Genomic DNA, 11,267 nt, shown 5'->3' with positions numbered 1-11,267 from the left:
GTCCAGTGTCACCTTCTGCTGTTGTCACAGCAGCACCCACAGCCCTGGGAGCTGCAGCCAAGGTGAGGGTTTCCTAATTAGCAGAGATGCTCATTAGGGAGGGGCAAGACACTGGTGACACTGGTGTGGACTCCAATTTGGGGTTAACCAACCTTAAATCCTCCAAATCCATCCCATCCCACCTTCCACCACTCTGCTCCAACCTGGACACTCCAGGGGATTCTCTGGGAATTCCATCCCATCATCCCACCCTCCCAGCCAAGAATTCCTTCCCAAATTCAGCATCACTCCAGCCAAAACCCCAAACCCACCAACCCCCAAAAATACTGGGATAGCTGCCCCCAAGCAAGGAAATTTTGCTGCTGGATGGAGAAAAGCAAAGATGGATCAGGGAGAGGCTCCAGGTCCCTTGTGAATGATTTTATTTCCACTGCTGCAGGGAGTGGGAGTGAAAAACCCATAAAGTTGCCGGGTCAGGAGGCAGCTCTAGGAATATCTGTACATTCTACCAGTCTATATACACATCAGATATAAATATATATAAATCCAGGGGAGGAATTAGTCCGGGTTTAGGGCTGAAACCTGTCCCACCCAACTGCAGGGAGAGCTGGAAAAACCTCATTAATTAGCACAAGGTTTTAATTAATGGCATCTCTGTGCCACCCACGGGGGGAAGGACACGGTGCCCGTCCGTGGCCACCCCAGGAAGTTCTGGGTGGACACAAAGGAGCTTTTTTTGGTTTATTTAATGCTCGTTGCAGTTGGATTTTTGATGGTGTTTTTTTTTTTTTTTTTTGTTCCCTCTCTAATGCTCGGCCTTTAAATCCAAATCCTGAGAGTCAGGAAGAAAAGAAGAGAATAATCCCCCCTAAACCCGGACACCCAATAAATGCAGGTACAGCTACGGGAGGGGGAAGCAATACATGTGAGGATGGGGGGAAAAAAGGGATAAAAATAGCTTTTCCAAAGGGTAATTCTTCTCTTTTCTTTTCCCTTCCTTTTATTTCTAATTAAAAAAGGCAAAACCAAGTCGTGGGTGATTGGCTCCAGAGAGAAACTGAGCCGTGGATGTGGCCCTGAATCCTCAGATCTCAGAGGGAAGGATGCAGGATTTTGGGATGGGGCTGTGACCCCATGGATGTGTCCCTGTACCCCAGATTTTACAGGGAATGATACAGGATTTTGGGATGGGGCTGTGACCCCACAGATGTGTCCCTGTACCCCAGATTTTAAAGGGAATGATTCAGGATTTTGGGATGGGGCTGTGACCCCACAGATGCATCCCTGTATCCCAGATTTTCCAGGGAATGATTCAGGATTTTGGGATGGGGCTGTGACCCCACAGATGCGTCCCTGTACCCCAGATTTTCCAGGGAATGCTGCAGGATTTTGGGGCGGGTTCCTGACCCCACAAATCGGTGCTGATAGGGGATTTGAAGCCGGGCAGGGTCTGGTTTCGCCCAGGGGATGTGGGAAGGTGGATCCCGGGGCAGGACACCCTCCCTGCTCCATCCCGACAAATCCCCACCTCCAGGAGGGATTTCACATCCTGCTCCTCCTCCAGAGCAACGCGGAGCCAAAGCTCAGGTGACACCAGTGTCCCCATCCCCCTCGCTGGCCACACTGTCCACCCTCTCTCCAAAATCCAGCGGGAATCGTCCCCAGGAGCAGGGACACGGACCGAACCCAAACCCCCCGACCTCTGCCGGGTGCCAAGGGACACACGGAGCCGGCTCCGGGCTTGGCCTGGGGAGGACAAGGACAGCGAGCTGTGACCTGGGGTGGCAGCTGGGTGTCCCCAAGGAGTGTCCTGCAGGAGAGGAAAAGGGACGGGGAGAGGGATGGAGGAGAGGAGCGAGCGCGGGGAGAGGGAGGAGAGAGGGTCCCACGTGTCAAACGCCGGCGGGGGTGAAATGTCCGAGCTAAGCCGGGCCTGGGGAAGGCGGGGCAGGATTAAAACACCACGGACTGGAGCAGGCGGAAACACAGCATCAGGTCCAGGGGGATGGGCGGCTTCAGCAGGTTCCCGTCCAGCCGCAGGTAGCGCAGCCGGGGGACGCTGTCCAGGTCGGAGGGCGAGAAATCCTGGATGGACACCAGGGAGGTGGGACAGATCTGCGTGCCGTTGATTTCTGCGGGAGAGGAGGGACAGAGGGGTGAGGGAAAAGGGAATTTGGGCAGGAGGGGCAGTGGGATGAGGGTGAGGGAAAAGGGAATTTTGGTGGGAGGAAGCACAGGAGGCAAGTGAGAAGTGGAGAAGAGGAACAGCGGGATGCAGGTGAGGGAAAAGGGATGTGGAGAGAAGAAATGGGGGGATGCAGATGAAGGAAAAGGGAATTTTGGCTGGAGAACAGCAGGGTGCAGTTGAGGGGAAAGGGAATATGGAGAGAAGGAACAACGGGATGTGGGTTAGGGAAAAAGGGAATTTTGGCAGGAGGAACAGCGGGATGAGGGTGAGGGGAAAGGGAATTTTGGCAGGAGGAACAGCGGGATGAGGGTGAGGAATAAGGGAATGTGGAGAGCAGGAATGGCGGGATGCGAGTGAGTGGAAAGCGAATTTTGGCAGGAGGAATGGCGGGACGTGAGTGTGGGGAAAGCTAATTTTGGCAGGAGGAATCACGGGAGCAGGTGAGGGGAAAGGAAATGCGGGCAGGGATTTTACCCCCGCTGGTATTGAACCCCAAACTGGGGTTGTTTTGCCACCAAAGGCGACAATCCCAGCCTGTTCCCAAAGCCCCAGCGAGAGGAAAAATGCGGCTTTTGATCAGGAGCGAAGTAGGTCACGTTCCTCAGGAGCGCGGGATGCGGTGACATTCCAGAGAAAAAAAGGGATCATCCCGCTCCTGGAACCTGCCGAACCGGCCCCGAGATTCCCAAAAAAACATCAAGGAATCCCGCTCCAGCCCCGTCACCCCGGAGATAACGTCAGCACCCGGCTCGTTTCTCTCCTCTGGAATTCCACGTGGAATTCCATTCCTGCCCAGCCGGGAATGGAAAATAAACCTCGGGATTCTGATGTCAGCACCCGGCTCCAGGGATGGGAATCTTCTAAAAATCAGGGAAAACACTGAGGAAAAGCTGGGACAGGGCGTGCACAGGGTTTGTCTCCGTGGAATTCCAGGATCTGGATACCGGGGATGTGGGAATCCAGCAGGAGTCACCACCTGCATCCCAAGGTCCTCCCCGGCTCAGATTTGATGATGTTTGATTAAAATTCGGATTAATGAGCGTTGGAGGCAGATGTGAACACAGCAGGAGCTCCAATAGCAGAAATATCTGGGGAGAGGAGGAATCCTGGAATCCTGGAATGGTTTGGGTTGGAAGGGACCGTAAAGGTCACCCAGGGACACCTCCCTCCATCCCAGTGTCCATCCTGGCCTTGGACAATTCCAGGGATCCGGGGCAGCCACAACTGCTCTGGGAATTCCATCGCAGCTCCTCCCAGAAAAATTCCTGCCCAATATCCCATCCCTGCCCTCTGGCAGTGGGAAGCCATTCCCTGTGTCCTGCTCCCCCATCCCTCATCCCAAATCCATCTCCAGCTCTCCTGGAGCCCCTTTAGTGCTGGATGGGAATTCAGTGGGATTCTGCCTCCTCCTCTCTCTGTTCCACACATCCCAGGCTCCTCTCCCGTGGAACTGCAGCTGGATTTCCCTGGAATGGTGTGGAGCAGCCCTGGCCGGGACAGAGCTGGGATATTCCCTCACCATCCCCAGCCCCGTGTTTGGCATCTGCCCCTAAAATACGAGCCTGGGCTCTTCTCATAAAATATCCCGATTTTTGCCAGGGAAAGAGCTTTTCCAAGGGCAGGTGGTCCCGAAGAAGACAACCAGGAAAAATCCTGCAGCACCAGGAGCGGATTTCTCTGCTCCTCCCCTTCCACCCAGATCCTCCCTCCAACCTTGCAGCTCCCGCCTCCTCCCTTTGAAGGGATCACATCCCACTGGGTGAGAAATGCTCTGAAAACCTTCCCAAGGTTTTTTCCCCTCCCCATCCCGGCCGTGGGACTCACTCTCGATGGAGTTGTTGTTCAGGTAGAGATGCTCCAGCTTGGGGCTGATGAAGGGCACGTTGGTGAGCTTGTTGTGGGCCAGGTGCAGCACCAGCAGGTTGGTGAGGTTGAAGGAGTTTTTGGGCAGCCCCTTATCCGAGATCTGGTTGTAGTTGAGCCGGATGAAAGCCAGGTTGGGAAACTCCTTGAAATAATCGCTGGGGATGTCCTCGATGTTGTTCCTGTCCAGGAAGAGCTGGTGGATGGCGTTGGGCACGCCGGGGGGCATCTTCCTCAGGATGTTGTGAGCCAGGTTGAGCTGCATGAGATTCTTGAGCCCCTTGAAGGTGTTTTTGTTGAAGACACCATCGCTCAGCTTGTTGTGGTGCAGGTCCAGCAGCACCAGATTCTCCAGCTTGTTGAAAACACCAGCGGGGATCCTGGAGATCTGATTCCTGCTGAGCCGCAGCTGCTCCAGGTTGGGCGGCAGGAAAGCCGGCACCTCCTTCAGCTGATTCCTCTCCATGTAGAGAAAAATGAGATTTTCCAGCTTCTCCAGCACCTTCCTGTCCACCTTGCGGATGCGGTTGTTGTCCAGGTTGACCCATTTGAGGCCGGTGGCGTTGCGGAAGGACTCCTCGGGCAGGTCGGCGATGAAGTTGTTCTGCAGGTACAGGTAGTGGATGCGCGCCGGGATCAGCGGCACCGTGCGCAGGTTGCGGCTGTCGCAGTACAGCGCCGAGGGGAAGTCGGGCGGGCAGTAACACTCGCGGGGGCAATCGGGGAAGATGGACGGGGGGCCCGGAGGGAGGGGAGGCGGCAGCTCCGTGGGTTCCGCCGGCTCCTCGAAGGGCGCGGGCGGCCGCGTGGGTCTGCGCGGGGGTTTCCGCCGCTGCCCGCTCGCCACCGGCGCCAGGGCGAGCGCCAGAGGGAGGAGAAGCGCCAGGGCCGCCTTCATGGTCCGGGAGTTTTCCTGCAGGGACACCAGGAGAAGGGGGTTGGGAAGGGGTTGGTTGAGGAGTTGTCACCTCCTCACCCTCGGGGGGTGATTTGTCCCTCGTTCCTCTCGCCATCCTGTTGGGAGTGGTCCTCAAATCCAGCCCCTGTCCAGAGCGGGAGTGGATGAGATCACTAACCCTGTTATCCATGGAATTCCTCTCCCTGGCTCACCACTTTCCATGGAATTCCTCTCTCATTCACCATTATCCATGAGATCCCTCTCATTCACCATTATCCATGGAATTCCTCTCATTCATTATTATCCATGGAATTCCTCTCTCATTCACCATTATCCATGAGATCCCCCTCATTCATTATTATCCATGGAATTCCTCTCATTCATTATTATCCATGGAATTCCTCTCTCATTCACCATTATCCATGAGATCCCCCTCATTCATTATTATCCATGGAATTCCTCTCATTCATTATTATCCATGGAATTCCTCTGCCTTGCTCATCATTATCCATTAAATTCCTCTCCCAGCCCCACCATTATCCATGGGATCCCTCTCATTCACTATTATCCATGGAATTTCTCTTTCATTCATCATTATCCATGGGATTCTTCTCCCTGGCTCACCACTTTCCAAGGAATTCCTCTTTCATTCACAACTATCTATGGGATCCCTCTGACTCACCATTATCCATGAGATCCCTCTCTCATTCATCATTATCCATGAAATTCAAATTCCAGCTCTCCCATCCAGCCCAGCAGAGTGGGATTTGTGCCCATCCTCCCTTTCCAGCCCATTTCCACCTCTCCTCACACCTGAAACTTCCAATTTCCACAATTCCTGGAGGGGGAAAAGCCCCCACCGAACCCAGGAATGGCAGGAGCAGCTCACACCAAGCCCGTGCTGCTTCCCAGCAGGATCTGCATCCCCCCTGCACGGCCACCCTCTGCCAGCCCCAGCTCCCTTTGAAGCGTTCCCACTCTTCTCTGAGGCTCCAAGGAATTGATTTTCTCCAGGAACAGATCCCGTTTTCACCCCCCCTCCCCTTCCTGGCCCAGCCTGTTCCTCTCTCCCATCTGGCTCTGGTTAACCCCGGCTGCTTTCCATCAGGGCTCTGGCATCTGCCTGGGGGAAGGGAGGAGAGGGGAAGGAGCCAGCAGAGCCCAGAGCTGCGCGATCCTGAGCCCAGCAGGTCCTGCCTGGGGGGTGGATGTGATCCTGCCCCTGCATTCCTGATTTGGTGTCCGGAAAATGGGAAAATCCCTGACAGGGATCTGCTGATTGTGCAGTTCCCGTTCTGTCAGCATCCTGCTCCTTCCCGGCCACAGCACAGGGATCTCACTCCATGTTGTTTTGGAGTTTTCCATGGGGTCCCAGAACTTAAAATGGGTCCCAGAGTTTTAAATGGGATCCCAGAACTTAAAATGCGTCCCAGAGTTTTAAATGGGATCCCATAACTCTCCATAGGGTCCCAGAACATTTCATGGGGTCCCAGAGCTTTCCATGGGGTCTCAGAACTTTCCATGGGATCCCAGAGTTTAAAATGGGGTCCCAGAGCTTTCCATGGGGTCCCATAACTCTCCATGAGGTCACAGAGCTTAAAATGAAGTCCCAGAACTTTCCATGGGGTCCCAGAGCCTCCCCTGGGGTTTTTCCTCTGCTCCAGAATCTGGATTTTAACACCCGAGGGGGGGCTGAGGTCTGAGCTTGGCCAGGTGCAGAGCGGGGGAAGCAGCTGGTGACATTCCAGCCGGGAGGTGACATTCCATGCAGGACACAATATTCCAGCTGTGATCCAGGTGTTGGATCCCCTCGGGCCACCCAGCAATGTCCCAGCAGGGTGAGGGACAGGGCGGTGCTGAGCCCGCCCCGTCCCCTCCACAGGAGGATTTGACATCCCAGAAGTTTTGGGGACTCGGCACAGAGCAGGAACCGCCACCAGAGCCAGGAATCGCGGCTGGAGGGTGACAACATCCTGTGGGATTTCGTCAGCACAGACGGGCAGGGGTGGGAGGTTTCCCTTTTATCCACCTCACATCCCCGGGGGACACCCCTGTGACACTGCCACCACCCTCCCCGGACTGCCACCACCCTCCCCGATGCCTGCTTGGAAAAAGCAGGACCCACTTGCAAGCAAACTGCAGGAAAAAAGTGACATTCCCCCCCGCCAAAAAATAAATAAAACAGGGATGCAACGAGCCCGAGGGCACCACCATCGCCTCTAACCCGCTGGAAGATTCCATCCAGCTCTCCCTGGATCTGGAAAAGCTGGAATTCTGTTCTTTATGGCATGGGTACCAGGAGCTGAATTCCCAAATTTCACCCCCTGATCCCCAGCCCTTCCAACCTCCCCTCCCGAGCTCCACGGACGGGGCAGCTCCGATTGCAGCTGCCCACAAGGAATCCGCGCCACTGGAACAAAGTTTAGTCATGGAGCAACCGAGGAATTCAGGAAACCGACGGCCTGGCGAGGAAAAAAAGGCTCAATTCATGGCTAAAACCAGTCCTGACACCTCCCGAGCCGCTGAGCTCGGCCTGGCTGCGAGACCGAGGCACCCAAGAGATCCCGAGGTTTTTCCCAGAAGGAGGCAGCTGCTTCCTCAGTTACAACGGACAAAAAAAAAACAAAAAAACAACCATATAAAAAAGAAAAGAATCAGCGCAACAGCTGGAAATTCCAGCCCCGAATGCCACTGGGGCTTGCTTTGCACATAGTTTCTCTTCCCTGCATCCCAGAAAGCCCCAGCTCCCAACGGCGCTGGCTGCCAGCCCCGGGATGGGCGCCAAGGGCAGCGAGAAGCCACCACCCCGGGGCGAGAGGGAGCCTCGCAAAGGTCGCCAAAAAGGGGATTTGTCACCGGCAGAAACCCCCCCCCGGGGCCCTCCCGCAGCGCTCGGGGCAGAGGGAGCAGTTGGATCCGGATATTTGTGCGAGATCGCGTTCCCGCAGAGGGATAAAGGGAATTTTAGCTCTGGGAGAGGCAGGAAAAGTCTGGAGAGCTGGGGTGGGGTCCTTTTCCAGCTCCTCTCACACATTCCCGCGATTCGCTTCATCCCTGGTGGGGGAAAAGCCCCCTCGCAGCCTGGGAACGGGAATGTGGGAGCAGAACAAGGAGAGCGGGATAAAAATAACCACAAGGATCGGGCAAAGCTCCTTCCTTGGCTTTCCTGGCGTCCGGCACCGCTCGTGACTCTGCCACAGCCTGACCCAGGCTCCTCATCCAGCGCCTCTGGAGCGCTGGGAATGGTGGAAAAGGGGGAGGGCAGCCAGGCTGCGACCCAGGGGTCGCCGGGGTCCCTTGGGAAGCGCAGTCCTGGCAACAACCCCGCGGTTCTCGCCCTTTCCCAGCGAGCAGCGCAGCCGGGCTGGAGCCGGGACTCGCTCCTGCAGCGTTCCCGCTGGGAATGCGCTGTGTCCGTGCGGGGAGGGGTGACACCCGCCAGGGCTCAGCCGGGACACGGCGACAACAGCGCGGGGCTGTGCCAGGAGGGTCCTCACAGGACATGGGATCATCCCCAAATGCTCATCCCATCCTCTGCTGGTCCCCACACTCCCCAGAATCATCCCCAAATGCTCATCCCATTCTCTGCTTGAGCCCACAGTCCCCGAGAACATTCCCAAATGCTCATCCCATCCTTTGCACCCAGAATCCCCAGAATCATTCCCAAAATGCTCATCCCGTCCTCTGCTCCCTCCTCCCGCAGCATCTCCCGTGGGCAGGCGGCCCTGGCAGGGCGCATTTCCCGCTGCTCCCTCGTTCTCAGCAATTCCTCCTTCTCTGCGTGTCCCGACCCTTCCCAGCGCCGCTCCCGGCTCGGATCCCGCAGTGGGAATGGCTGGACAGGGACAAAAGCGGATCCTGGCAGGAGCCGCTGCCAAAGCGCCGCCGGCCCGGACCCCACACACGCCCTGCTCGCCCCCCCAAGCCGCCGCCTCGCCCCGTTCCGCTTCTCCCTCGGGCTGGGAAGCGGCTCCGACGCCTCTTTCCCTCCTCTCCAGCCTCTTCCAAGGGCACGGGAAACCTCCCACGGCTGCGCTTTGATCTGCTCCCGGCTGGAAGCGCTGATCCCTCACTCCTCGGGGAGCAGGGACAGCATTCCCGTATTCTGGCTGTCCCAGGAAAGAGCGCTGCACTTCCCGGGAGGCGCCTCTGGGATGCTCTGGGCGCCAGGAGAGGCAGAGCCGGGATCCCGGGATAGCAGGAACCCAGGATAGCAGGATCCCAGGATAGCAGGATCCCAGAATTCCAGATCCCAGATCCCAGGATAGCAGGATCCCAGAATTCCAGATCCCAGAATCACAGGATAGCAGGATCCCAGATCCCGGGATCCCAGGATCTCAGACCCCAGAACTCCAGATCCCAGATTCCAGGATAGCAGGATCCCAGATCCCAGGACTCCATATCCCAGAATCCCGGATCACAGTATCACAGGATCCCAGAATCAGAAGATCCCAGATCCCAGGACTCTGTGTCCCAGGATCTCAGGATCCTAGAATCAGACGATCCCAGGATCGCAGGAAAGTTTCCAAGCCCTGGCGTGCCAGGGGGATGAATTCCCATGTTTCACTCTGGAGCTGCTTTTCCCCAAACCTCTCCAGCCGGCGGGGCAGGGCATGTTTGGGACGAGCCTCTTCCAAGTAACAAAAACCCTTTTTCCCAGGGTTTTGGCGAACATCGCTTCCCGCTTGTTTCTTGTTTCTTCCCTGGCGGAGCGGGGACAAAGAGCGGGCTCCAAACGGGACCCCCGCGGGGGGCGCGGGGAGGGGGCTGCACCTCCCCACCCACCTGGAAAACTGGGATTACATCGCCCTGGGAATGTTCAGTGTGATCCCAGCAGGAAAAAAACCGCTTTACCCCCCAGATTTTGGGCAGAAAAGCCCCAGCGGCCCTGGAGCTGTCGGGCTGGTCTCTCCCACCCCGTTCCGGTCCCTTCCGAAATTCTCTGTTCCAATTCCGCCACGGGGAGATGGGAGCAGCCCCCCAGAGCCCCCCCCAAGCTCCGTGCTCAGCCCCAGGCAGGACGAGGTGTCCCGATGTCCCCGGAGGCTCCTGGTGGCATTCCTGGCTCCGGAGGGGTCCCTCCTCCTCTCAGCCTCTCCCTTTCCTCGTTTGTTTTCCCAAGGCGGGGGATGTTCCTGTGCAGCCCCCACGGCTCCCCCAGTTCCGGCCCCCAGCGCCCCAATTTGGGCTCTGCAGCCCCCGCGACCCCCCCCAGTTTGGCTGCAGAGCCAAAGGTGCTGGGATTGGGGGTGCGGGGGGCACACAAAGGGCACCTCAGTGTCCCCCAAAAGCGCCTGGCAGCGCTGTCACACCCCCCTGGATTCCGTGTGACCCCACAGCCCCCAAATCCCCCCCTCCTCCACCCCACGGCGAGAGAAACTCCTGGAACCGGAGCAGAGGAAAGAACAAAGACTCCAGAGCTCTGCGGGACAGAAGAACCAAGAGGAGAGGGGAGAAAAGAGGAAGAGCAGATGTTTTTGGGGATGGGAGGGAGGCTGGAGAGGCGTCCTGGGTGGGAGGCTCAGGCAAGGTGAGAAGAGCCTGGGGGGGGAAACACCTGCCCAGAGCTTACCTGTGTGCACCTCTCCCTCCTCCTGCCTCCTATTAATCCCCAAGACAAGTTTCTCTCTGGCTTTTCTCTCCCTCCTCCTCCTCCACCACCTCCTCCTCCTCCTCCTCCTCCACCTCCTCCTCCTCCTCCTCTCCGCTCCGCCACGAGCGAGCCCGGCCGGGGCGCGGGGGTTTTGTGGCTGGGAGGGCTGGGAGCACTGGGAGGGCTGGGAGCACTGGGAGGGCTGGGAGGGGAGCACTGGGAGGGCTGGGAGCACTGGGAGGGCTGGGAGCGAGGCACGGTGACAACAATCACGTCTTTCTCTGGCTCGACTCACACGCGGCTCTGGCGCTCGGCAACAATTCCTCCTCCTCCTCCTCCTCCTCCTCTCGCTCCTGCTGCTGCTGCGGAGGCAGCTCCTTGTTTCAAAACAAAGATAATTAATCGCGGAATAAGCCCTGCCCTCGCCGCCGGCTCCGCTTTGCCAGGAGCGGGCTGGAGTTTTCCAGCGGGGGGTGTCCCCTGTCGCCACCCACAGGGACTCCCCGCTGTCCCCACATCCCGATTTCCCGGCCCCTCGGGGCGGCCTGGCAGATGGAACCTGGAAAAATGGGGTGCAGGGGTTGGTTTGAGTGGTCGGAAAACTGGGAATGAGCTTTAACTCAAATCTTGGTGGCACTTCACGGGGACAGGGAGCGGGTAACACTGTGGTGTCACCCAGGGGACACTGGATTTTCCTGGCTGGAAAACAGCAGGACATGGAGGGG

At 57.5% G+C, this 11,267-nt stretch overlaps 1 protein-coding gene across 1 annotated transcript; it reads right to left on the bottom strand.

The window, feature by feature from the left end:
* Positions 1 to 404: 404 nt before the first annotated feature.
* On the bottom strand, positions 405 to 10,645 carry PRELP (proline and arginine rich end leucine rich repeat protein). Its single transcript, XM_079327084.1, has 3 exons — positions 10,522 to 10,645; positions 4,013 to 4,964; positions 405 to 2,132 (listed from the first exon to the last, which is right to left on the bottom strand). The coding sequence occupies exons 2-3, from the start codon at positions 4,947 to 4,949 to the stop codon at positions 1,954 to 1,956; spliced, it is 1,116 nt and encodes a 371-aa protein (XP_079183210.1). The 5' UTR covers positions 4,950 to 4,964; positions 10,522 to 10,645; the 3' UTR covers positions 405 to 1,953.
* Positions 10,646 to 11,267: the final 622 nt, after the last annotated feature.

This window comes from Erithacus rubecula, assembly GCF_903797595.1.
Source record: "Erithacus rubecula genome assembly, chromosome: 26".
In the NCBI taxonomy this organism is placed as follows: domain Eukaryota; kingdom Metazoa; phylum Chordata; class Aves; order Passeriformes; family Muscicapidae; genus Erithacus; species Erithacus rubecula.
Note: the sequence above shows the minus strand (reverse complement) of the source record. Positions and strands in the feature narration are given on the sequence as shown.

Excerpts from the sequence above, each read along its gene's own strand:
- PRELP (XM_079327084.1), bottom strand. The coding sequence starts at position 4,949 with ATGAAGGCGGCCCTGGCGCTTCTCCTCCCTCTGGCGCTCGCCCTGGCG. Across the intron at positions 2,133-4,012 it reads GAACAACAACTCCATCGAGA|AAATCAACGGCACGCAGATC; the intron begins GTGAGTCCCACG and ends CCTCTCCCGCAG.